General features: G+C 36.7%; 2 protein-coding genes across 6 annotated transcripts; both read right to left on the bottom strand.

Moving 5' to 3' along the window:
- Positions 1–154: 154 nt before the first annotated feature.
- On the bottom strand, positions 155–25,894 carry LOC18442456 (Transcriptional coactivator/pterin dehydratase). Of its 5 annotated transcripts, none has more exons than XR_016046979.1 (9): positions 25,652–25,893; positions 25,494–25,558; positions 21,034–21,125; positions 14,064–14,149; positions 13,853–13,976; positions 10,925–10,993; positions 6,489–6,606; positions 6,218–6,325; positions 155–591 (listed from the first exon to the last, which is right to left on the bottom strand). XR_016046979.1 is itself a non-coding variant. In XM_006852671.4 (8 exons), the coding sequence occupies exons 1-7, from the start codon at positions 25,697–25,699 to the stop codon at positions 6,515–6,517; spliced, it is 576 nt and encodes a 191-aa protein (XP_006852733.2). In that variant the 5' UTR covers positions 25,700–25,894; the 3' UTR covers positions 6,016–6,325; positions 6,489–6,514. The 5 variants fall into 5 exon arrangements, 2 of the variants coding, with proteins under 2 accessions (XP_006852733.2, XP_088711161.1); XR_016046978.1 differs by lacking the exon at positions 155–591 and adding an exon at positions 1,127–3,093; XR_016046980.1 differs by lacking the exons at positions 155–591; positions 21,034–21,125 and adding an exon at positions 1,127–3,093 and having other exon boundaries at positions 25,652–25,688.
- On the bottom strand, positions 1,127–2,934 carry LOC105421284 (pentatricopeptide repeat-containing protein At2g42920, chloroplastic-like). Its single transcript, XM_088855034.1, has one exon. It carries the CDS (start codon positions 2,932–2,934, stop codon positions 1,270–1,272), a length of 1,665 nt encoding a protein of 554 aa, XP_088711160.1. The 3' UTR covers positions 1,127–1,269.
- Positions 25,895–27,385: the final 1,491 nt, after the last annotated feature.

Raw genomic sequence — 27,385 nt, forward strand, 5'->3', positions numbered from 1 at the left:
ATGCTCTTATTTGATTGTTTAGAGCCTCAGCTCTATATAAACTTCTCCCTAAAGAAAACTATGGAGAAAAATTGCACATCTAAATCAACTTCCCTAAGGCATAATACTCAATTCCATTTTTTCTTATAACTTTCATAATATGTTGCTCGTTCAATTTTTGAATTGACGTTAAAACTCTTTAATTTGTTAATCGCCAACAACTTCTATTTCAACTACCGGCCCTCACTCATGGAAGGGATACGGCAGGCACTTACACATTATTCAAAAAACGAGAGGTGCGGGGTGCAAAGTGACGCACTCAGCCGAAACTGGCCTTGAATAGCCAGCTCAAATACCACACTGGTAGACGTTATTACAGACCAGTTTCTATAGCTTATGCAAGAGTTACAGCAGGTGTACCTAAGTCCGGAAGTTGTATAGGAGCACAATTCATGGGGCCTCTTTACAGTTAAATCTTTTATATCCATGTGTGTTGTTGGCTAATTGGTTCAGGCCTGATTTAGCTGAGATTTGGAAATGGACGATTCTGTAGGTGTAGGCTTTCCTTGGGTTATTATCTCTGTGGATGGTAGACTTCTCATGGTGGCTAACCTGAGGAAGAGATTTAAGATTTTAGTTAATGATGTAAAACTGATAAAGAGAATGGCAATTATAATTTTTGATGATTCAAATAAGGTAAAAGTTTATATAAGGATGCTACCTTATTATGTAGAACTACAGATGCCCCTCAAAAATCCATCGGAAAAGGTAGTTTTAATGTTGAAAAACCCTTTGATTGATCAACTCGACATCAAGATGTATGACTATGAAAAATAAAAAGATTTTGTCTCAGAAATAGTGCATTTTACGACATATTATCTACACCATTCATTTTTTAAGATTTTCACATGTTTATAGGATCTATTTTATTTTAACCATTTTTGAAATTTAAAATTTTATAATTAGATACAAAAATAGATTTTGAGATAATCCTAATAACATTTACATTAATATTATATACCATGATAAAATGATAAAATTTGAAGGGCACCGTACCTCTACACCTACGGAGGCATCCGTATGTCAACTGCACCCTTCAAATGATCATGAGAAGTCATACACACATGAGAAATCTCTACAAAATTAGTTAAATGTAAGAAAATAAAAAAATGTATTAACTTTACAGGGATGTACAAATTCAATCTCTCTCTCTCTCTATGCTTCCAGGTTATCCACATCAAATTCTGTTTTTGTTGGGACTTGAAAAGACAAATTTTCCATACTCTCACTTCATGAGTTATCCATCAACCTTTGATTTGGATCACTTGCATAGCCCTCTTCCCTCAAATTGACAGCCATGTCCCTCAACATAGTGTAGATTTCCTCAGCATGAAGATGACATCTCTCTCCCACAATAAACTCATGAACAACACCATCCAATTCGATCAAACTGCACCCAGGTTTCTTCCTCACTTTCTTTTCTTTCATCCTCTTCCTCTCACTAAGAGCATCTCTATATCGACCTTTGGCTGCATATATGTTTGACAGAAGTATGTAACCACAGCTATCCCATGGATCTAACTCTGAAAGTCTCCTTGCAGCTCGCTCGCCTATCTCCACATCTCCATGATTCCTACAAGCCGAAAGCAAGGACCCCCATATAACTATGTCTGGTTCTATAGGCATGTTCTCGATTAGTTCCTCGGCTTCTTTTAAGAGACCAGCTCGACCGAGGATGTCAACAATGCATCCATGATGCTTGATATCAGGTATAATCTTATAAGTCTCTTGCATTTGCAAGAAGTATTCTCGCCCTTCTTCCACTAAACCCGCATGGTTACATGCACTCAAAACACCGATAAAAGTCACATTATCGGGTTTTAAACCTGAGAATTCAAGCCTCGAGAAGAGCCCAATTGCCTCCTTGCCTCTTCCATGCATTGCAAGCCCCGCAATCATTGAGTTCCAAGATGAAAGTGGTTTGCACTGGCCACTCTCGAAGATTGCAAGGGCCTTATCGATGTTTCCACACTTGGAATACATGTCCACGATCGCCGTGAAAAGGATTGGATTGAAACCAATGATTCTCTGTTTTGTATACTTGTGGATCCATTCACCTTGCTCGAGAGCACCCAACTGCGCACACGCACTCAACAAACTGACCATTGTAAAGACAGTGGGCTCTATCCTTGTCTCTTGCATCTCTCTAAACAACCTTAAGGCCTCCATAAATCGCCCATTATGCACATAGCAAGCAATCATAGCATTCCAAGATACAGTACTTCTAACTGGCATCTCATCAAACAATTGACGCGCCTCTTCAAGGAGACCCCACTTTGCACACCCCACAATTAGCGAGTTCCAAGAAACAACATCTCTATTCGAACTTCTACGGAAAATTTGGCGAGCAGTTCTAAGAAGGCCCAAAGACGCATAGAAATGAATGATCGTATTTTGGATAAAAGCATCAGGGTCCAGACCGAACTTGATTACCTGACCATGAAGCTGTGCCCCTTCCACGAATGCGGATAACTGGGCACAAGCCTGAAAGAGAGAAGGGTACGTGCGGCGATCCAGGCAGATGTCAGAGGAGTCGAGCATTCGCTGGAAGAAACAGAGAGCATTTTGAGGGGTGGACGAGAGAGAGTGGCCTCTGATGAGGGTGTTGTAGATGAAGGAGTTGGGGTGGTCGATTTGGGCAAAGAGAGAGAGAGCGTAGGGCATGGAGCCTGAGGGGGAGGTGGCGCAGAAGGCCAAAAGCTGGCTGGCAGCAATGGGGTCTGCGATGAGGCCAGTCTTGATGGAGTGGGCATGGAGTTGTTTGAGGTCCCTCATGTTGTGGCACCATGAGGACGAGTTCCGGAACAATTGTGAGGAGAGAGAGGGGTTTTGGGCTGTGAAAATGGGAGGGGAGAGCGGGTCTCTGCTACTTTTGCAAGGAGGAGAAGCAGCCATTAACAAGCAACAATACGGCAAGACAAATCCTTTTTGCAATAAGATCCTTGAAGCTTGTACTTTTGTTTTCACCTATCTTAATATGACTTGGAATATTCGGGTTGCAGATATTCAGGTTCTTCAAGCACTCAACTTTGTTGCTTTTGCACATTGTTATTCCTGATTAAAAAGGGACGCTACTTTATGAGCATATTATGCTCCCTCGAGAGCAATACTATACATTCACTCCCTTGAGTAAAACACTCAGATTTTTCTTGATTTGAAGTCTCGGGATCCATCTAATTATAACGAGATGATTATTTTTTAAATAAAAAATTTAAAACTTTCAGTTCATAAACATCTAGATTATTCCCTCTAAAAATTAGATGGTTCAGGTGCAATATTCAGATGATATTTTTTTTTTAAGCACTTAGAGAGTGAGAGTTCAAAATTTTTTTTTTTTTTTTAGGCCATTTGCTGAATTCTAAAGCTATGCCTAAAGAGTAAGTTAATTTCTTTTTCTTTGATATCATTTGCCGAATTCTAAGGATCACATCCCCAAAATTTCATGTCAAAAAGATATCCTTTTGCTCGAGGGAATAAATGGATAGTATACACCTGTAGGAGTAGGAAATCCTTTAGTTATTTTGTACAAGCAACACAGATTAAGGTCACATCCAAAATTAGATTAAGGTTGCATACACAAATTTGGGGTGGTCCTAAAAATATTCCTAGACCGGATTTCATTTGAGAAAGTAAATTTACAGTATGCCCCAGGGGGCATGAAATCTTTTAGCTTTTGATTGCATATACTATACTCCTTCATACTAATACTGTACACATATTCCCTCGGGCAAAAGCCTTATTTGGGAGTATTTTTTAAAAATAAATTTTTTTGAACCATCTAAAAATCACTAGATTATGAGATTATGTTAAGAAATAAAAAAAATTTAAATTTTGAATTTTTTAACATTTAAAACACACTTCATTGGATGGTTTCTATTCAATCCTAAGGAATTATTTTATTCAAGGCCATAGAAATTTTTTTCATTGAGTTCGGCATACGAGTTGAGAAAGTTGCATCCCAAAATTTTGGGGTCCAACGTATACCACTAATATGGGTTTAGCAAGGGAGTAAATCTATGCTCCATTGGGACCTGCTAGTGAATTCAGTATGGAGCCTGTTAGTGAATTCAGTAGCTTTTGTTCTCCCTGCCTCCCCGTCTGCCGGACCGTAAAGAAAAAAAAAAACTTTATCCAGCACGGAAAGATAAGAGAGGCAATTCATCATGAGCTAATTGGAGAAAGGGCTATTATGCATGAGTTAGGAGAAAGGCCCGCCAGGGGACTCAATTATAGGCCGCCCTTGGTGATGGACCATGGTTAGGACGCCGGCAAAGCATAATATATCAGCACTAGAAAATCCGTAATAATCGGTTTTAGTCCAAAAACACGGTTGCTAAAAATCAGGGCAAAAGTATGATTAAAAAAAATCAACTTAAAAACTCGTAAATATTTTTTGCTAAAAAAAATAAGTCAAAAAAGCCAGATATACATAGATGACACAATTTATCACTCGTACTTATAGGGCAATGATTTCATGCCACCGTGGTAGAGTAATATGATACAACAACCTTAAAAAACCATCTTGTGGCCATTTGTTTAATCCAAACATTGAAATACACACTCTTTTCATTCTAATGAACAATAAAAAAAAAAAAAATTTTGATAACACGACTTAAAAAGTACTTTTTTAGCTCAATTAACATAGGCCTTTTATTTTGGTGAGATGCTTAGATCTCAACCTTAGAAGGATTTTTTTCATTTCTAATTTTTTTGAATGGCTTTATTATCATCAGATGAACAATGTTAAAAAGGAAAAAAATGATTTTGAGTTTACACAGGCTAAGATCTTGAAATTCATAAAATGAATGGTCTAAATTTGTTTTTGAAAATGACTCATTTTTACCACATCTAAAGTTCAAATTTAACTTTTTTTTTGGGGGGAGATTGATTATTGAAATGAAGAGAGTGTGTGTACAAAATTTGGGATCATACAAATACCATAAACATGATTTTCTAGAAGTATCGTTGCATTATACTATGATACAACTATTACATTGCATCATTCCTCCAATATAATAAAGTCATTAATCACTAGTTTTATGTCAAGACTTGGTCGCATTTTAAAATCGTATTAGACAATTTTCAGCAATCACATCCATATTATAGAAAGATAATATGCTTTCTCCGCCGTCATGGCACAAAACATAAAATGCAACAGCAATAGAACACAACTACATTAATAAATAACAAGAATAACAACCCAAGGTCTAAGATTGATTTTAGAAAAATAGAGAATAGAGAATGATTATGGTTAAAAAAACTAAATATCGAAAATCATGAAACACTGGGCTATCCAAACGGTTGTATTGTGTATACCAATGAAATAACACAAGACTCTAAAAAATGAGAAATTAATCAAATATATACAAAGATAAATTACATAAGGCTAACATGTACCAAGCAATATCGGTAAGCAAACCCACATATTCAAACCTCACCCTGAAAATTTTGCTCGAGTAGAATCTCCCGCTCTTCCTCTTTACAATGGAGCTTTTGCTTTAATTAAAAAAAAAAAAAAAGATTTTCCACTGAACTCATCCTCTATCTCTACAGTTTTGGGGAAATATAATTTTTGGGGATAATATTGTTTTTCTGTTGGAGCTTTTTCTTGGAACATTTTTTTTTGTGAATATTTTGGTGAAATTTTTTATGAATTTCTATGTTATTTCTATTTTAAATCATGACTCTTGATTTAATCCCACTCTCAGTAAGCATATCTCAAAACCAAAATTTGAGTACTTCAAATCAATGACGAGAAGGAATGAAATTGAGAAAAGTAAAACATAAAGTTCTTTTAGAATAATTTTATGAAGAAAATGTAAAAGACGAGTCTCTATCTTTTTAATAAAAAAAAGTTGATCTTTTGAAATTTTTTTGAAAACTGAGTTTTTTTTTCGTCTTTTTTTTTTTTTTAATCATGTTTGAATAGGAGACTTACTATGGGATGGACCACTAAATGGATTCTACGCTATTATCTTCTTCCACAAAATATATATTTTCTCCTTCCACTTGTGCTAGAATATTACAGGTTCCTTGTATCCGTTACACAAGCAAAACAAAACGATTTATATTGTATGCTCACATGTACACAAGCAAGGCAAAATGATTTATATTGTATGCTCACATTTGCACAAAAAAAAAAAAAAAAAAAGAAGGTACACAAGCAAGGCAAAATTACCTTTCAACCATTTTACAACAGTTGTCATAACACCTCACATGTGTATATTGTATGCTATAAGTGCTTCAGTAAAGAAGATTGGCTTCTTTATTTTAACTGGAAAATGTCCTGCTCATGGAGAAAGTAAAGGATTTCTAAAACGATTCAATTTGTAAGTCGTTAGTCCATCTTATATGAGCATCAGCATATGATCTCATACTGGACGGACTTAAGATTGAGAAAAAAGGAGGGAAGCCATTTGTTCTCGAAGTAGATGTATGAGAAGCATTACCTGTTTCGGAGCTATGCATTTCTAAACTAGTGTTTGGCTGCCCTTCGCCGTAAAAGTGGTTCAATGTCAAGAGCATTGATCTTCGCAGCAAGTATGAAGTCATTCTCTGTAAGCCCACCTGTTGAAAAATAAGCGAGAGTCAGAATAGCATGACAAATTTGAACTCAACGCATCCATGAATGTGCATGGGCATGTTTCTTATCACTTAGCCAGATTGTGATTGTGAAGATGGTTTGGCTGAAATAGTTGCTTACTTGCTTCAAGATATTGCTAATCTAATTGTGTGCTCCACTAACGTATCTTGCGATAGCCAAGTGGTCATGTAATTCTTCTTCAATCAGGTTTTCCACGAGTGCGTATAGGATGTATGCAACAACTTCCTATGGGGGACCAAAGTAATAAGGTCAAAATTTGTAAAAGAGTAAAACTGAAGATCCAATCAGTGATTTAAAAAGCGACCCGCCCAGCGCTTGCATGGCTACCTAAGCAGTCCAGAAGGCCTGAGCACATCGCCCAAGCCTAAGCGACAAAAAAAAGATGGAAATCCTTGGTTGCCGGGGAACCCGCCTAGGCGAGCGCCCAGCCCTGGGCGGCCGCTGGGTGCTTGCCGAGGGCATGTGACTCGCCCAAAGGCAGAAAAGTTATTTGTTGAGGACATTTTTGTCATTTTGTAATACTAAAGGGGCAAAATTGTGGGTTTTAAGTTCATTTGAAACCTAAAACCAATTAGAGCCTAATTTAGAGAGAAAAACCCCAAAAAACTGGTATTTGGTGATTTCTATAGGATCGAAGGGTTTCTAAAAGTCATGAGAAATTGATCTAAACATCACCCATTGATATTAGATTTAATTTTAGATGTTTTGTAAATCTATTTGAAGTTTTTTAGAAGATTTTGAGTCCTTAGAAACATCTTAGGTAGAAGTTTGGAGATCAAGTAATCAAAGTTAGTGATTTTTTTTTTATTGCTTGGATAATTCATAATTGGAAATGGACTTGTGGTTATGTTCTTATGGAGTGTGTGCTCTTATGTATTGTGTAGTATACTTTTGAATTTTGATGTGCCCTAAATCCCTAATTCTTATGTTTTTATACAGTTATACTTATATTGTTACAGACTATAGAGACATTTTTCTATCTTCTGGGCCTCAGGTTCTAGGCGCCCGCCTAAGCACTGGACCTGCCTAGTGTTTTTTGAAACACTGGATCAAGTGAATGCTTTAAACTGAATTCAAGGATGCTTTTAAATGAGAATTTTTTACCCCCACCTCCCTCCCTCCCTCCCTCCCTCCCTCGATCAACTAGATATTTTTAAGTAGGTCTTCTGCGCTTTCTATTAACCTTTCAAGCATCTACTTCATCTTTAACCCATATTATCTCTCATGCAGGCAGGCACGCACACACGCGCAGAGAGCCCACTCATTCCACGAAATCTACCCTCAACTTCTTATAAGCCCTATTTGGTTGCTTGACCCTTACAAGTAAATCACTAGATTCAGTACAGTAACTTGATGATATGAAAGGTACATTGGGTCATCATCTATCATCCAAGCCTTTTTCCAACTATTTGGGGTCAGCTACATGAATCCTGGTCTATCATTCTGCTCTATCCAAGACTATACCCTCAATGAGGCCATAAGTCGCAATATCTTTTCTCACTACTTCTAACCGTTGATTCAAAAAGCAATCCGCCCAGCCCTTAGGCGGGATGGGGGGCCTAGGCACACTGCCCAAGCCTAGGCAAACCAACTAGGCAGGCTGTCCCTGGGCACCAGCCTAGGGACCCTAGGCACCCGCCTAGTACCAGCCTAGGGCATGCGCCCAGGGGATTGCACCTACTAGGTGGAAAAAATGCCCATCGGGTGAGGTATTTTTGGTGTTTTTTTTGTTTGGATTATAAAAATTGAATGAGTATGCATATTTTGTACAAAATATGTACCTAAAATAGGGTTACTGAATCCCATTTGTCCCCCTTTGAACCTAGGCCACCCAGGTTCTTGGTGGCCACTTAGGCGCTAGGCAGCCTAGACCCCAGCCGCCCGATGTTTTTTGAAACACTGCTTCCAACCATGTCTTTTTGAGCCTACCCCTTGCCTTTGTTTAGCCTTCCACTTCAACCAACTCCCACCTCTAGGTCTGTGATGAACATAGCCAGCCCACCTAAGTCTTCGTTCTCTCATTTTAATACCTATTGGAGCCACACCTAAAATGCATTCATTCTGAATTCTATCCCTTTTTGTTTTGTCACTCATCCATCTCAACATCTTCATCTCAACTACACTCATTCTATGGATAAGTTGCTTCTTGACTACCCAACATTCCGCCGCATAAAATAAAACTGGTCTCACAGTTGTCCTATAGAACTTCCCCTTCAGCGTTATAGGTATGTAGCGATCACATAGAACTCCGGTTACACATCTCCACCTCGTCCACCCAGCTCTAATTCTATGAGAGACATCTTCTTCAATCTCGCCATTTTTTTTGGATTATCGACACAAGATATCGAAAGCGCGCTCTTTTTAGTATTACTTAGCCCTCAATCTTAACTTTTTCCTCGTCTCTACTCCTATTATTATTCAACTTGCATTCCATATACTCTGTCTTAGTCTAACTAATTTTAAAACCTTTAGATTCTAGAGCATCCCTCCAAGTTCTAACTTTGTGTTGACGCCGCTTCATTAATAGAAACTATATCCTCCGCGAACAACATACACCACAATACCTCATCTTGTAGCTGTATAGTTAAGTCGTCTATAACTAACACAAAGAGGTATGGTCTCAATGAAAGGTTCTTTGGGTCATCCAAATCAAAATCTCAATGTACTAATGGCACTGTCATGGCAGCTTAGGGATCATGGAAATGCAACTTACTTCGCCCTTTAGACCAGATATTTAAACTTGCATTCCCAATAACCAACTCTCAGAACTTTTTCTGAAGTCCACTCTAATACTCAGGCATGTTCTTACGCCCACCACTTACGAAGAAAAGAAAGGCGAGTCTATGCAATATTTTCCCAACAATCACATCTAGATTAACACAACTTTGCCAAGAGCTTCAGCATTCAAGAGAAGAGCACTTCCATCTGGGAATGCCTCGATTTAGTCAGTATGCTTCTATGCAATATTTTAACCTCAAATTCCAACTAGGTCCAGTTTTTATGCGCCACGGAAGCAGTTATTGACGCGACCACCATTCATTTACAAAGGATGGAGAAGATCATGCCCCAATTGCGATACATGCATGATACAATGGATGGTGGATGCATCAGGAGATGCAGTCCATAACTGCATCCCCTGACACATCAAACACTTTTCGAAATCTTGACTGCTTTCCTTCAACATCACTGGTCATTAAGAAGGAAAACAACCCCCTTCACTTATTGAACTGCTGAGAATGCCAAAAAGATGCAGTTATTGTGGCCATGGATGTTCTTCTTAGCATTATGGACATGTATATTACATTCCCAAGTGAAGTTTGATAATTGTACCTTCAATTTTGTAGTGTAATTCTTCTATTTTGTTTCTCTTCATAAGCTGATTGGTTTGTAACATCGTCTTTACTGGGTTTCTGTACATAACTGAGAAGATGACCCACTACGAATATGGAGTTCTCATTCATTCCTGCTTAACATTTTCCCATGGCACCAATCAAAACTGATAAATATTTTTGAATGGTACCAGTATCTGACCTTGGGGTTAATGAAAAACCTGATCCCTATGTGCACACTCAAAGTTTGCAAAACAATCTTCATAAGTTCGTCTCCCACACCAGACATAAACCCTTATTGATTTAGAGTTATGAAGGGTCACTATAGTCCTTCAAGGTCAAAGAATTCAGGACTTACGAAGGGTCAAGAGAGAATTTAGAGTTCCAAGTCAAAATAATCCAACTTCTGAGGCAAATATTTTGGATGCAACAGGAAATAGGGTACGGAATACTCAGTCCTAGAACCTGATAAGAGTACATGAGTACATGCATGTCAGATTGTCATAGTGAAAAAATTGATAAAAGTTGTTCTTCTTAATCAGCGGCGGTGATAGCATACAACTGAACTTCTGGCAATTACTCGTTAGAATGATCATAATTATCAGAAATATAAAGTTCCTACCCATGCATAAACCTCAGAATAATGTAAATAATAAAAACAAAAATTCAGAAAAATGGGCTTTTCCAATAGAACATGTGATTTACACCACTATTTTTAGAATTTCTTTCTTAATAGTAAATTGCATGTTACATATTTAGATCATAAAACCCATAACATTTAGTCAAACATCAACTAATGATCTCATCATGCTACAAGACTAAGCTTCTTAAGAAAACAGGTTATTAAGATTCCTTATCAACTTAAACAATCAAAAACAGAATCCATATTTTCTCATAGAGGATTTACAAATGCTACTTGGTACTTAAGTATCTAACCAGATCAACATCATACCAACTGAATGTGTCCATATCTCAATTTTCACATTATTCCAGCCAACAAGATGAAGATCAGGATGGTGACCTGCAGAGGAAAATCAAAGGTCAAAAAAATTGTAGGGATTATCATCTCATTTCATAATCATGTATAAGACTCCAGAAAAGAAAATGTTCACATCTGAAAGACATCAGCAAAACTATGAGCACAATTTTCATAAAATTGATGCATGCTTAAGGGTACAAAAGGATCAGTATCCTCTGCAACTTGAAATGGGTATTCTGTTGCAAGGGTTCTTGATTTAATGCAAGGTGGTAACAACCTTAGAATTGCAACAAAGCAATCTTGTCCTCCAACAAATGCAAATCATAGAAACTCAATCACAAAATAGCAGAATCTACAGTTTGGTACTAGATACTATCCTGGTGCAAGTATGGGGCAAGCTCTGATCAGACTATGCACTGGGCATGTTGAATGGTTTGTGCTCACCAACATAAAGATAGTTGCTAATACGGATGAAAAATGCTGCTGGACATTTTGGTCATACACCATGAATGCTATAAATAATGAAGAGGACAAGAAAAACTGTGACCACCAAGCACAAGGAACACTAGAATGCTAACTGTCTCGCAAGACATTTATAATTCCCACCCTCACCCCAATGCCTTTCCAAGACCCAACCAATGATCATAGCCAGGGAATCACTGGCAAGAGTGCAAGTAAAACAGGAAAGAACCGCAAAGATCCACATAATGAAATGACGGTATTCATTCTTAAATGAATGTAACATTCATATATCCAACAATAAAGTTCAATCCATGCAAGAAAGGGGCCTAAAACTCAATTCATCTATGCAATCTCAAGCTCAATCCATGAAACAAAAGCCCCAAAAATTATATGGAACCTCAAAAAGAATACACAGCTCAGAGCCCATAGATGAGAGAAAAAGAAGAGAGAACCTCCCCTGTGAAGCCTACTTTGGAAGAGAGTGAAAGGTGGGGAACAAGAGAGTGCAGAGATCTATGGAGAGAGAAAGAGAGAGATATTTTATACCTGGAGAAAAGAAAGAGGGGAGGGGAGCAGTGGTATGAGAGAGAGAGGGAGGAGGTGGGGGAGCAGCAGCAAAAGGAAGAGAGGTGAATGTAGAAATTAGGGTTAGAAGAAATATATCCCGATAAAATTTTCCCAGAAAGTTGTGGTGAGAGGGGTGACCATGCACTACAACTTTCCTTAAGGGAACAATGAAAGAGGGAAGCATGGGGTTCCGACTTTCCCAGCTTGCCCCTGAAACAAACTGAGGAAAACTATAGGAGATAGAAAAGACAAAAACTTTCTCTACTTGTCACAGTTATCAATCACAGCCTTAGAAATGGTTCCATGGATGGGATTGTAGCAACTATGTCCTCTTTCCTCTCCCTCTTAATAAAATCAAATTATAGACTTTTATGCAATTCTCTATTTGAGAATCCAGCAAGTAGAGTGAAGAACCCTAAATTTTCTAGAATTGTTATATTAAACTCAAATATATTAATTTTTATGCGAACTCTCTGTGAGTATATATGCTACAAGTCATAAGCTGCTTCTCCTATAATGCTATCATCTGTCACTCCACCAGAAAAAGGCGATGGCTTGTCAGAAAGGCTTCCAAAGAGGTCACCCACTAATAGTACTCTTGCCCATAGTTGTCAGGATCTCCCAACATAGATGGTGATTCTACTCCAAAATCTCGCTCCTGCACTTTGAGGAAATGATCTTCAAGAGATCTCGTTTTCTGCATTTTAGGATCTTGATGTACTCTACGGATGCGGATTCCTATTGTTAGGGATTCCAACCTTAAAGACCAAGACAACTACCAAACCGATGATTTTCTTAATTTATAGCACCATAATTTATAGCCAGCTAGCAACACAATTATACTTTTAATATGCATTGTTTGCTGGTCATAAATAAAGAGGTCCCTACTTTAAAGAGTTTAAGTAGTCCAAAATTTTACGTGCTCTTTTAGGTTGGAAGCAAGATCCTCAAAAAATCAGGATTAAGATCCCAAAAGGTCTAGATCAACATCCCCACAAGGTTGCGATCTCGATTCCTAACATTTGGTGATCTAGATCCCTAACAAATGCATTGTATGGACAACACTCCCAACAATAGGGTTCTTCAAGTGTTTCACAAGTGCCCACTCCCGATCCCACACACAATGCTGCTTCTAATCCCCAACAACTATGCTCTTGCCCATGCAATCTTACCTTCAGAGTTCTGATCCAGTGCATTGCTGCTGGCATGACCGAGTGATGTTATATTCAAAACCCTAAAATCAAAGTGAGAGGATATGGATGATGTTGAGCTCCTTAGGACATGCATGTCCCTGTGGCAGTCTTCTTTAGATCACTTTATGAGATTGTTAGCAGTTTCTCTGCTCCTACAAATCCCTTTCTTCACCTCCTTATTTTTCTTCCTCAAGAGCATATGATATAGACAAGCCTACTCCAAAATTATATCAAAGTTTAACTGCCGGTTGGAAAAAGACGACATGGATTTCAGGTCGCTGGCTCAAAGGCCAATATATACAAAAACTATTAATATGATGGACTTAGTCACAGTTCAAGGCCCTTACTGGTTTTCTCAAGCAAGGTTTAATCAACATGGACAGGGATGGGGAATAGGCCCAGCCAACCACCCTCAGCCCATGGATGACCTCAAGAGAACCCATCCTAAAATGAAGAAAAGTGAAATAAACTCAAGGAAGGAGAAGGCATCTATTCCTGAAGAATTAATACTCCGGGAAAGGGATATGAATCAAGGTTTTATGAAAGAAGCAAAATCCTTTACTAAGATATATCAATAACATTCTCAGAGCAATTAAAAGATACATTAGCCAAATATTTGCAGCCTAGAATGCATGTTATTAAGGATGAGGAACCTAAAGAACGAACTATGTATGTATACCCTCTGCCTCTGCAACATCCGCCACAAGCTGAAAGAACTCTAACCCTTTGGTGAAACTCTTCACTTTCCAGGATCTATGAAGTTTCAAGGTGCCACCTTCACTTGAGAGGTCCCATCCTGGTACCTAAGTGCATTAAAAAATAATTAAATAAATAAATAGCCCTTGTAATATGGACCATAGCCATCTTATGAATGGATAAAAAGTCAGTACCTTTGGCGTTAGCTCATGAGCTGATTGTTCTGACATCGACGAAATGTCCTTCGCATTACATGGTACACACGTTTTGCTCAACAGATCTATTTCAGAATATAATGTCAAGTATGGGTGAGATATATCACTCCTAGGAACCACAATTCTACTAGTTCTAAAAAAGTTATGGATTTCCATGTATGCACCACTAAATGGAATATGTAATTCGGAAGCATCTATGAAAGCAAGATGATACTGGAATATAAACAGTTCTGAAAGCCAGATTGTATCTAAGAGAATCAAGTTAACTTTCCAACTGGTATGTGCATCATGTGAATCCTGTAATTTTAGAAGTGTATATAGATTGGATGGCATTGTTATCCCCTTTAGTTGCACACTGTAGAGAAGGAAATGGAATGAGTTCCCAACTTTCCTTCCACACATTTTATAGGAAGTTCAGGTTCTTATAAAGTTAGCACATTTCTTCTTATTAATCTCATTTTTGGTTTGTTAATGTTAGCTACCACATCATTGCTTCCATTTTCCTACCCATATGTCAGTTGTTACTATAAAATGAAGCCCCTTAATGCACAACAGATCCTGATAGTAGCAATTTATATTTATAAATATGTAAGAAGTTGCTGCCCAATCTCTGAAACCATAACTTTCTTGAACCCACTGAATAATACTAGATGACTAGACTAAAATAAAAAAGATAACTCCAAAAAAAGAAAAGTTTTAATTGATTGAACTCAGAACTCATTCACCAATCCAAAACCTTATATAACAGAGTAAAAAACTAAAAACATTATCTTACAAATATAAACATTATAGGAAAATACACCAAACCAACACATTTATAATTCAAATCAGCTATAGGTCAAATGGCAAACTGCAAGAAACATGTAAAATTCACTAACTCAGAATAACAAGTAAAACTGATAGAAATAGGACAATATAAATTTATTCCTAAAGAATTGAAGTAAATTTTGTTGATATTGGTTGCAGAGGATGTATCATAATTGTAGACCATTAAGAACCTTTCAACTAGGGTAGCTTTAGTGCTCTAAAAACTGCTATCAAATTTGAAGAAGAGACAAAAGAATCATGTTTCCAATTCACATGGAACAAAATCACATCAGTAGACAGCACATATTAGCAGCAAATCATAGGGATAATAATGTTTTAGAAGTTTTTGTTTCATGTATGAAGTGCAATGTTCAAAAACTCGAAGGCGCCTGCATAGGCATTTTGGGGAAAAAGGCCGTGGGCCTGGCCACCGCAAATGGGTTTAGAGTCCTAGGGAGTTCTTCGGGTAAGGGTGGCACTCAGGTGGGTTGACCTGCTGGCCGGGTGGATTGACCCGCAGGCCGTGTGGATAGACCTGCTGAACGGGTGAATCAACCCAAACCATTCTCGGTCCGGGTCCATGTGCTGGACCTGGCAGGTCAGGTCCAAGGTCCGGGTCCCGTCCAGGTTGAGGTCACTATATAAAATAATATTTTTATTTTTTCTGGGTCGGGCCAAGGTCTAGATGACTTGGAGCTGACCATGGTCCAGGTCGGATCCAAGTCCAAATGACATGGACCCAACCTAGCTCCAGGTCCATGTGAAACCTAGTCGGATAGGGTCCTGGCCAGAGTCACCCCGGACCCGACCCAAACAGTTGCCACCCTTATCTTAGAGCAGGGGTTTAGGCCGCCCCCTAAGCAGTTTTAGGGCCCTAAAAGTCCTGAAAATAAAAAAATAAAAAAAATAAAAAATCACGGGTATCATCATTTACCACATTCACATAAAAAGAAAACAAAAAAATTGCCATTTGGCAAATGGCAACAAAATTCAAAGTACATATTACATAAACTGATAAAATAAACATCAAAAATTCAAGTTTTAAATGAAGACTGTGAAGTAAACAAACCAAACTCGAAAAGACCACCAAAAATATACGAAAACTGGAAACAAATCGAAAAACGAACTTCCTAATATGTGGAAACCAAATGAAATATAAAAACTACCTAATATTTTGGTTTTCCAATCAAACAAAAATCACATAATGTCAATCTAAAAAAATCAATCACATAATATAATAAAAGATAATCTCCCTAAGATTTGATTTTCCAATCCTAACATTCACAAAATATCAATTTAGTTCGAACTACTCACAAAATATAGGCCCAAACCAGTAAATATTCACAAAATATTCCAATTACAACCAATGTAAAAATATCACAAAAGAAAAACAAAAACATAAAAGAATATCAAGTCATAAGACATTATACAACAATAATTAGCAAACCCAAATTCAAATATTGTAATGCACTGATCCAAAATGAATTCGATATAGGCCCAAATCGGTAAATATTCAGAAAATATTTCAACTACAAAAGAAAAACAAATAATAAAAGAATATCAAATCATAACACATTATACAAAAATAATACCAAACCCTAATTCAAATAATACAATGCACTAACCTTTTCAAAATGAAATCTATATAGGCTCAAACCGGTGATTTTTTGTCCCTAAAAACCCTCTTATGCGACCACTCCAAACTCCAGAAAGTATGAGGAAGCACATCTTTCGATTTCTTGCGAAATCGAAAATATTGAAATTTTTTTAGATCTTGATAAAGATCTAGAAATCTTAGATTTTTTTTTTTTTTCCCGTCACTCTCTAAAAATCTTACATTTCCCCCTTTTTCAGGAAGAAAATGTCAAAAATGCTCCTAGTGCATTGAGGAGTTGCCTAGGCTCCTGCTTTTAGGTGACCGCATAGACACAAGACGCCTAGGAAGCCCACCAAAGAGGCGCCTAGGCATTTTGTCTTCCAGGCTGCCTAGGCAGCCCAGCGGCAGAATTTTTTAACAATGATTAAGTGGTTAAGTTGCGACCATGATCTCGGATTCAAAGCACATATTTATATATCCTAGCAATTGTAACAAAATAAAGGAGGTCTGATATTTCAAAACGGACAACTAAACTAGTTTATGTATACAAATCAAAGTTTTAAACTTCAGTTTGCTACAGCCAAGATGCCAAAGGCTTCAGCTCTGGCTTCCCAAGCAAAACCACGCAATGAAGCTCTTTAGCATATGCTCCCTGGTTCTTCTGATACTGCTTCAACCTCTTCAACTCAAATCCACTAGAAATGCTTTGTCAATCCCATTGGATGAAAAAATATTTTTTTGTTTATTATTTCACTTTACAGCAATGAGAAAAATTAGGGCCAAATATCTGCCCCTTGGCTAAATTAATCCATTCTATTTAAATGGAACTTTTAAAGAGGAAGAAACCCTGATTTTGCACCTATCCTTTTGAGTTTCCCCCAAATTTAAACAAATAGAAGTCTTCCTATTTTTAACAAAATCCTAAGTTCAGAAGTAATCTTCCCCACCTAACCGAAACAGGGTCCAAAACATTGATTCCTATTATGAAAAATAAGAAACTTTTCTAAATCCAACATTTAACATCAACGTCTATCTTACCGCTTGCCTTGGCATGACATCTCAACATGAACAATGGTACATTACAGTTAAACTATTCAACTATCAAGTCCTTTATTTACCCCAACAAAATCTCTCTCTCTCTCTCTCTCTCTCTCTCTCTCTCTCTCTCTCTCTCTCTCTATATATATATATATATATATATATATATATATACCCCATATATATTATATATATATATATATATACCCCATAAAAATATATATGAATTCCTTTTATTTCTTGCCCGGCAGCATGAAGGAACCTACATTCTTAAGGATTCCAGAACTGCAATCAGTTATGAAAACAAACTGTACTGATAACATGAAATCCAACCACTGGTTTCTTCACATGTATGCATTACACATCCCATTCTAGGGACTTCTTCAATCTGTTTATGCAGAAAATGATGCAAGTAAAAATAGTGCCCCTGCCTTTTGTAATTGCAGTGATTTAACAGGGAAGGTTTAAAACTAACAGAACAAAGGGATTACCTACAGAACTCCTAATTAAATTGAAATTCTCGTACCACTATTTTTCAATATTACTTGGATCCCGTGATGAAAATACATCATCATCATCCAAGCCTTATCCCAATGATTTGGGGTCGGATGCATGAATCATGTTCCTCCATTCAACGTAGGCTCAGACTTCATGATAAGATGAGGTAAAGTTTTACACTGGCTGCCTACTTAACGCAACCCACCCCTTTACCATGGCTTGGGATGGGTTAAGGAAAAGTTTAAGGTCCTCACCCTTATTAGACCCCCTTGATGAAAATACCAAAACCCTAAATATGTAGATTTAAATCAAATTCATACATGATTGAATAAACTTATGAAGAAATAGGTGTTATGCATGCACCTTCTAGTGAAAGCATAGTTAGGGATCGAGAGGGATCATGAAAGGCTAAAAGATCCTTATGGCTGTGAGTGTCGTCCGTACAATGCATATGTTAGGATCTAGATCCCCAAATGTTAGGGATCTCATTCCCAACACTCATGAGATCTCAAACCCAATCATTTGGGGATCTTGCCCCCAATTTTAAAGAGTATATAAAATTCATTCCCCAAAAAATTAAAAATCTTAAAGAGTATATATAACGTATGTCTATATAAACTCTTTAAAGTATGGATATTTTTATTTATAGCCAGCAAACAATGCAATTATATTCAAAGTATAGTTGCATTGCTAGCAAGCTATAAATAAAGAAAATCATGAACTTGGTTGTTACCATGATCTTTAACGTGGGGATCAAGGTACCTAAAAATTGGGATCAAGATCTCAAAATTTAAAAATTAATATCACTTGAAGATTCCCCTTCCAAAATGCTAGAGCAGGGTCATCATAAAGATTGGGAAATCCCAGCATCTATGAGTGAAAGCACTGAAAGTGGACAATGTGAACTAGCTCAGTCTCGCTAGAACACTTACATAAGTCCAATGATTACAATAAGATCTCAAATAAGTAAATAAAAATTCAAAATTGGATTCTAATTTGCTACCACTTCTAAAAACTCTTCATTACATAATAAAAAATTATATCAACTTGAATTTGGCAACAAGACACATAAGAAAGCAATAAAGTAAATAAGATGCCAAAAGATAACCTCTAATGGACTTTGCACACCCCACACCGGGTCTCCTCCATCGATGGCACACGGGATGTAAGTCTTTCTTGAATCTCACAAAGTTGGGAGGCTTAGGCTAAAACCCTTCAATAGATATGAGAGCATGTGGAACAAACAAGGGGCTTCTCTCTTGTTTCTCTATGTACGGCATTCCCTTCTATGCTTACATCAATGGGGGCATGCCCCTTTTCTTTTCTTAGAGGGTATGAGAGAGAGAGAGAGAAAGATAGAGAGAGATCTAGAGAGGGTGGCGTGCCACCTTTGGTGAGAGCGAGAGAGAGAGAGTTCTAGGTGTAGGTGGTGAGATGACCTCCAATAAGAATTTTTATAGAGATGCGACCAAGGTTAGGATTTCTAGGGTTGGCCATCTTTATGGAGATTCCATCTAGACCATTGATCATGGGCGACCTATGAGAGATCTTAGACATACAATTCACAAATCAACTATCATGATTTAAGGAAAGGTACTAGAACATTATCCCTCAGCTTTCTTAACCTAATCCCATCAAATATTTAGCATAGAGAAAATATATTGCACTTTCCTTATATTTTTAATCAATCTCTACACATGCATCTTTCAAAGTCAATTAGCCATTATTTACAAAACTTTCATTTTCTTCTTATATTAATTGCATGGCTTATAAGACAAGTCAAAAATAAATAGAAAGAGGGAGAGAAGTGGGGTGTGCCTCTTCATGGGCATAGTGGGCCCCACACCCTCATCAAGTATGTGCTAAAATGGTGGGGCCCAAAGAGTATAATAGACCCTCATATTTTTTAATAATTTTAAAACTATAAAATGATTTTTTGAAAAAGATAACTAATTTATTTTCTTCTCTGAATATTTAGATACCATAAAATTCAGTTTAGCTTATTTTAAAAATCAATTTTGGTGAAATAAAATATCCAAAGACTTCTAAAAATTTATTTTAATAGTCTAAAAATCATTTAAAACAAAATTAAGTATTTTTAAATTAATTTGATGGGAATCGGATCCAATTTCACTAAGGAAAATGTGAAAAAACTAAGGCGCTCCATCTCTACTAGTAATTATGTCCCACACTCACTTTTTCAAACAGATTCAGTAGCTCCCATGACCTACAGTCCATCAAAGGGGTTCAAGATTAGACTACCAAAGCCAGCCAACAGGTGCTGAGAATACAATCCTAGTCTATGGACTACAAGTTCCCCCTAGGGACAAGCCCAAGTCACAAAGACTTGTTCACACACGTCGCAATGGTGCATGGGGGCTATCTCTTGTACATGTACTTGCAACACCCTCAATGGTGTTCACTTCCTAATAAGGCTATCATATGTATATGTCGTATGATGGTCATGATGAAGATTTGGCCCTTATCCCTTTGGGTCTACCAATCACACACACGGGTCACATAGTCCCTTGGCTGACTACCATGGACATCTCTCCAACCTCATCAAGGGGCAACCCTGCTGACCCTTCTCACATGTGTTATATGCCCAAGTATTATAGGGTTTTAGAACTCAAATCGGCCTTGCTCATCAAGCCTAATGTGAGTCTTAGCATCAGTATTATCAACTTCGGTCCCTCTGGACCATACTCCCACTGGAGTTCATTGTTCTACTATCACAAAATTCATTATATGCTCTCGTAAGGCCTTTAAATGGCCACAAAACCCCAGCAAGAATAACATGTAAATAATCTATACGGCAATAAATTAGGGATCATCGTGGCCCAAAATGTCATCAAACTTATAAAGATCATATTTATCAAACAATAGATCATATATCGTAAGCTAGAATGTTGAAACCCTCTAATAACAATTCTGCAATCCAATCAACATAACAAATCAACTCAAGGGACAAGGAAACAAGAAATTCGACCATGAAATGCGAGCACACACCTTCGGCTTCCGAATATGTATTGAACCAATAACATGACTTCCATTTTGATGATAATTCCAGGTGAAGTAATCTATCAACTCCACAATTTGAACTGTACGAGTAAAACAACTAATCTCAAATCACATTATGTGAAATTTTGAAACATGAGAGGGAGTTTTAGGACAAAAGTCATCGACAGTATGCAATCACTAGCAATAAAATATGTAAAACCAGCTTGGGACAACCATATTAGGGCACAAGATGTGGAGGCTGCTTCCAAAATCCAATTTTGAAAGGACATACAATTAGCTTACAGCATAGCATAATAGTTTGGTTGGATGATAATCGAATTCATGTAGGATCAAATTGCAAGCAACAACGTCAAGATTATCAAACTAAGAAATGGTCTCAAGATCATGGGATTATAATGGAATTGAACATTAAATAGACTCACGAACCATTCATAGACTTTCCAAACAAACAGAAAAAAGGAATTTAAAGAAATATTGACAATATACAAATGAACCGAAAATCATTCACATTCTTTCACCATCAACTTTTCATAATGATTTACTAGATTGGGAGCTATAATGATTTGTGAAGACTATTGAGTAAAGCAGCTAGCTAGATGAAGAAAATGGCTAGCTAGATAAAGAAAATGAGTACAAGGTAAAAAACAAATCAGGAAGACAAGTAATGGCATAATATGCATCCTTATAAAGTTCATCATCATTATCATCTACCATCGGAGCCTCATCCCAACTATATGGACTCAGCTACATGAATCTTGTTCCACAATTCCACGCTATCAAGAGTACCCTCAATTAGCACACTGCACCCAGATGCCATACAACGTGTCGCTTATAGGGATTCAAGAGAAGGCCGTTGGCCAGATGTCACCAACTATTGTAATTCTGAACATTGACAATGGGAATTGTGTCATCAATGGCAGAAGTAATGATTAGTAAACATTGCATTGTACACAGTCCCCAACTATGATACCTAAAATGCATTGGATCAAGATTCATAATAGGATGTGGCAAAAGTTTTCCATTAGCTGCCAACTTAACACAACCCTCCTCTTTTCTCATTGGGGCTTGGGACCGGCATGCAGCCATTATAAAGTTAATTGCCTAGAATTAATACATGATGATTCCTCAAAACAGCATAAGACGGGCACCAGGAGCAATAGGAAGCATAAGACAATAGGAAATTATAGGTTATAGGGAACATCAGTGGCAGCAGACCATAGAGTTCATAGATTCATAGTGCAGTAGCAAGGAAAAATGTGGGTGGAGGAGTTGCAAGACACCAGCAACAGCAACTCCAAGCACAACCCTACTCCAGAAATCCAATTCTGGGCATCACATAATAAATTGCTGTAAGTTGTCTCTCAAAGCACTCTTAAGTTAGTCCACACTCAAAACTAGACAAGTCATTAAGGACCGTAAGTGTTTTTTATAGTGATAGGGACCTTCCCATATGTTCCAAATTTGGAAATATCAGGAAAGAATTGTTAGGATGGATTTACAGGGATAAACCAAGTTATCATTTTTATTTGCTATCTGAACTTGCAATAGAAGATGGTTTATCATAGAAGCCCAGTACTGAGACAGTTCAAAGAATGTTTTCCAAACCGGAAGATTATCTACCAATACTTCAGCTGTTGGAGCTGATTCAAAGTTGTAAGAAGAGAAAAAGAAACTTTGTCAAACATTGACCAATGGCATTTTCTCTATGAGTATGAATCCCAATAGAAGTAACCAACATAAGGATTCAAGAGAAGGCTGTTGGCCAGATGTCGCCAACTATTGTAATTCTGAACATTGAGAATTGTGCCATCAATGGATAAAGTAATGATTAATAAACATTGCATTGCATGGTCACCAACTGTGATACATGAAATGCATTGTCCCAATTCCAAAATGCGTGATAGAGACAATCACCAAATTTGTATTATCTCTATGAGTATAAATATTTGTTGGTCAACATTTATGAGAGGTTTACATTTGCGGGAATTGAAACAATGATGGGCATGAGATTCACATTGTCCCAGTTTCAAACAGCGAATATTAGATTTGTGACAACAGAAAACAAGCACTTTTATTGAAGTTATGAATGGTTAATATGGAGAACTTTGCATTTGATGGCTTCCTTAAAAGCGAAGTATCTACATGATTACATATGTGTGTCTGTATATGTATAAGCCAAATACGGGACAGTAACAAAAGCACATTAGAAAGAAGACAAATACCAAGACCCAAGACCAAAAAAATCTTGGAGACAAGAACTACAGAGAGTATATAAACCTACCTGCCACATTGAACATTGAATAGTTGAACCACAGATAGACATAGACAACAGAAAATTTGCACAAATCATGACCGCTTCTCATGCAGTTGTACTGCTAGGCTACTTTGTTTGAAAAAGTAGTTCTCACCACAGGAAATTATGCCCTCCCTTTGTTTCAAACAGTGAATAAATGCTCATTCCAACTCTGAATAAATGCTAATTCCAACTCTGGAAAATTCACCCGAGGCAATTCATTTTCCAATTAGGTGGGACTGTGGAATGACATGGCAACATGTTGCCTTGAAAATGTGCTTTTCCATTTACATAGAAAAGTTTGACAAAACACATGGGGCAGATTGTTGGGCGGTTAAGAAACAACATACCCGTAGGATGAGTGTAGCTCAAATGAGGATGTTGAGATGGATGAGTGGCAAGACAAGAAGAGATGGAATTTGAAATAAATACATTCGGCAGAACCTAGGTGTGGCTCTAATAGGCAATAAGATGAAAGAAAGTAGAGTTAGGTAGGCTGGCCATGTGCCGTGCAGACCCACTACAACACCTTTTAGGAGGTGCAAGTTGGTTCAAGTAGAAAGCTCAAAAATAGGCAAGGGGTACGTTCAAAAGGATATGGTTAAAAATAATGAGAAAATATATGAGGACTTATGGCCTCGCTAAGGATATGGCCCTTGATAGAGTAGAATGGCGGACCAAGACTCATGAAGCCAACCTCAAATACTTGGTAAAAGGCTTTGATGATGATGATGACTGCTTAAGTTGGTGACTTGACTCGGTTTGGCAGAGATTAATTGGGTACGGAGTTTGAGTTTGAACACTAGTTTTCTAGCATTAAATATCATGACTACAAAGCCAAGTCATTCAAAGAAGATTCTTCTCAAAAGATTCTTCTCAAACTTTCATGCACTAAGGAATGCATAGAGAGTCAAACCTACATATTGTTCTTTCGTTTGTAATAAGGACAAGGGTGTAAGCAGACCTTAAATTAGAACTAAAGCATAGATGGATCATCACTACAAACGTTATCAAACGACATTGAGATGGCTATTGAGACTGCAGCCAACAACAAGGGGAAAAAAAAATGAAAGCAAAGTATCAGTTATCCACAAAATTAGAGTATTGATTTCACCATGTTGTACTCGATAAACTAAGCTAGTTTCCTCGACCAAGGAAACAACTTGTTATGATGAGATCAAAAGGAATATCCAGACAATGATCCCATCTGAAATAAGTTTTACTATCATGTTCTTGTTCCGATCGACAATGAACATCAAGAACGAGAAATGGTTATCTCCAGTGTGCTGGGACTCGAATGAGTAACTCAGCCTCACCGATGGGAGTTTCCCCAAGTTTTGTGTACAACTCAAGGATATTAAACAAAAAAATTTAAAACAATTCTAAAAAATTCAAAAAAAATATTGAATTGATCTATCACTTTTTGTACATAATTTATATGTTTTTTGCAAAGAAGTCGATGAGCGTTTTTTTCCATAAATCCCTACTTTTATATTTACCTTTTCTGGATTTTTTTTAGAATGCCCCCAACTATATATCTGTTTTGTCTAAATTCATTTTTCCAATACTTTTTAAAGTTTACTTGGCTTTTATTTTTCTTTTAATACATTGTCCTTCTTTTTTTTTAATGTGTTTGTCATTTTTTTCAATTTATTGACGGCTTTTCATCCAAGTGCATGACTTGGCCGAGTTACTCAGCCTGGTCAAGGGCGAAGTACCTTGGTCGAAACGATTTTTAGTATTCGATATCTCTGGGCTAAGTATGGAGAGGATACATATATGGGCCCGATCAAGTAACCATCCAACATCATCAGCTAATTAGCAAAACCAAAGCATGGTCCTATTGGATTATATGCAACAGTCGATGATCTGATAAAGGAATCAATCAATCCATCCATATGGTAAAAGCTTCACGCAGAATAACATAAGCTCGACTTCCTCTTTGCTCTCATACGAATTCTAATCAAGCCCTTCACTTGAATTTCAAAAAAATAAACCATAATATGGAAAACAGGAAATAAAGACAACAAGTAGTACAGATACTAATATAACCCATTGTTCAAACTAAAAATGTTGAATCTCCTAAGACAAACAGTGGGTTTTGGAGTTAAAATCAATCGAAGAAATGCTTGAGAAGAAAAAGAAAGAAGAATACCGGATTCCAACGAATCCGGGACGGTTCGCAGGTGAGACATGTTTCCCAAACCAAACCAGAGGAACCTGCAGAAATAACAAATGCGCCGAGGAATCAACAAATTATACTCAGCAAGAGAGAGAGAGAGAGAGAGAGAGAGAGAGAGAGAGAGAGAGAACCCGCGCAGCGTTGCTGGAACTGAGGCAAGCTTGTAACAAACGGTTCATCGTATCGTGGCGGGTCTATGAACAAGGACCGTGGCTCATTTGATCGCCAATAAATGGTCTCTCGGAAAGTACACAATGATCCATACAGCAATGTGGATACAGAGATTATCACCAATCAGTCAATGGGATGGACAGTGATTTCGGTAGTGAGGTGTATAATTGAAACGATAGTACTTGTCATGCATCAGAGGCCTAAATGGCCCGTGTATCTCAAAATTGAGACTTATTTTAAAGGTTTGAAAAATGTTTCCGTGGAGATGGCATTTCCAGAAATATTTTTCCATGGAGATGGTGCCTTTTTTGGTTTGCATGAAAATATTTTGGGATAGAAAAGTATTTTTTTTACAAATCATTTTTCTCATTTCAAGCCAAAAACAAAGAGTTAACCTCATTTTAAGCTAGAAATAAAGAATTATCAATCCTTGCCTGAACCATCAAAAATTGATTTCTAGTCAGATTTCCCCATACACCCATCATATAAAATAGAAGGGACAATTTGGTATAGAACTCTGTATTATTTGATTGTAGACTCTCTTTTCATTTTTTTGGTCCCTCGTTTATTTACTTTTTATTATAAAATTTAGCTCCAACAAATCTTTTTATGCCATTTCATCCCAAAAACTTTTTCAACCTATTTTTCTCTATCCACCCATTAAAAACGTTTCTTGGTTGAAATGATATAAAAGATTTATTGGAGTTATTTCTTATGATAAAAAAGTCAATAAAAAAAAGATTTTTTTTATGTCACTTGAAAGAAAAATTGAAAGAGTGTCTACCATGAAATAATACGAGGAATTATGGTTCTTTACAAAATTTTCCCAAAATATAATTGGTACCAATAAAATATCCCCACAAATTAGAAAGAGAAATTATCTTAAATTTTAAGTTTTAAAAAAATGAATTATATTAAAAGTTTAGAGAGAGAAACTATCTAAATATTTTTAGAGATAAATTATCTCAAATTTTTTATAGCGAGATACCATCTCAAATTTTTAGTTTTAGAGAGAGAGCATCTTAAAATTTTTTAAAGCGAAGCTATATCAAATTTTAGAGAGAAAATTCGTAAAAAAAATTAGAGAGAAGAACTATCTCAAAAGAATTTAAAGAGAGAAACATCTCAATTTTAAAATTTAGAAAGAAAAATATTTCTAGATAGAGAAATTAGCTAAAATTTCAAGTTTTAGAGAGAAAAGTATCTAAATTTTTTTTGAGAGAAAACTTATCGCAAAAATTTCAGAGATAGGAATTATCTTAATTTTTAAGTTTTAGTGTGAGAAACTATCTCAAATTTCAAATTTAATGAGAGAAAATATATCAAATTTTAAATTTTTGAGAGAGAAGTACTTGAAAAATGTTAAAGCAAGAAACTATCTCAAAATTTTTAGAGACATAAACTATCACTAATTTAAAGTTTTAGAGAGAGGAACTGTCACATTTTTAAAGACATAAACTGTCTCAAATTTTATGTTTTGGAGAGAGAAAATAAATTAAAATTTTATAGAGAGAAACTTTATCAAAATTTAAAAATAGAAATATCTCAAATTTTAAGTTTTAGAAAATAAAAGTACTTGAAAAATTTTAGTGAGAAAAGCTATCTCAATTGTTAAGTTTTGGAAGAAGAAAGTATCTTAAAATTTTAGAGAGTAACTGTATCAAATTTTAGAGAGGAAAATTATCTCAAATTTT

This window comes from Amborella trichopoda, chromosome 13 (genome assembly GCF_054954075.1).
Source record: "Amborella trichopoda isolate Santa Cruz 75 chromosome 13, AtrichopodaSantaCruz75HAP2 v2.0, whole genome shotgun sequence".
Lineage (NCBI taxonomy): Eukaryota > Viridiplantae > Streptophyta > Magnoliopsida > Amborellales > Amborellaceae > Amborella > Amborella trichopoda.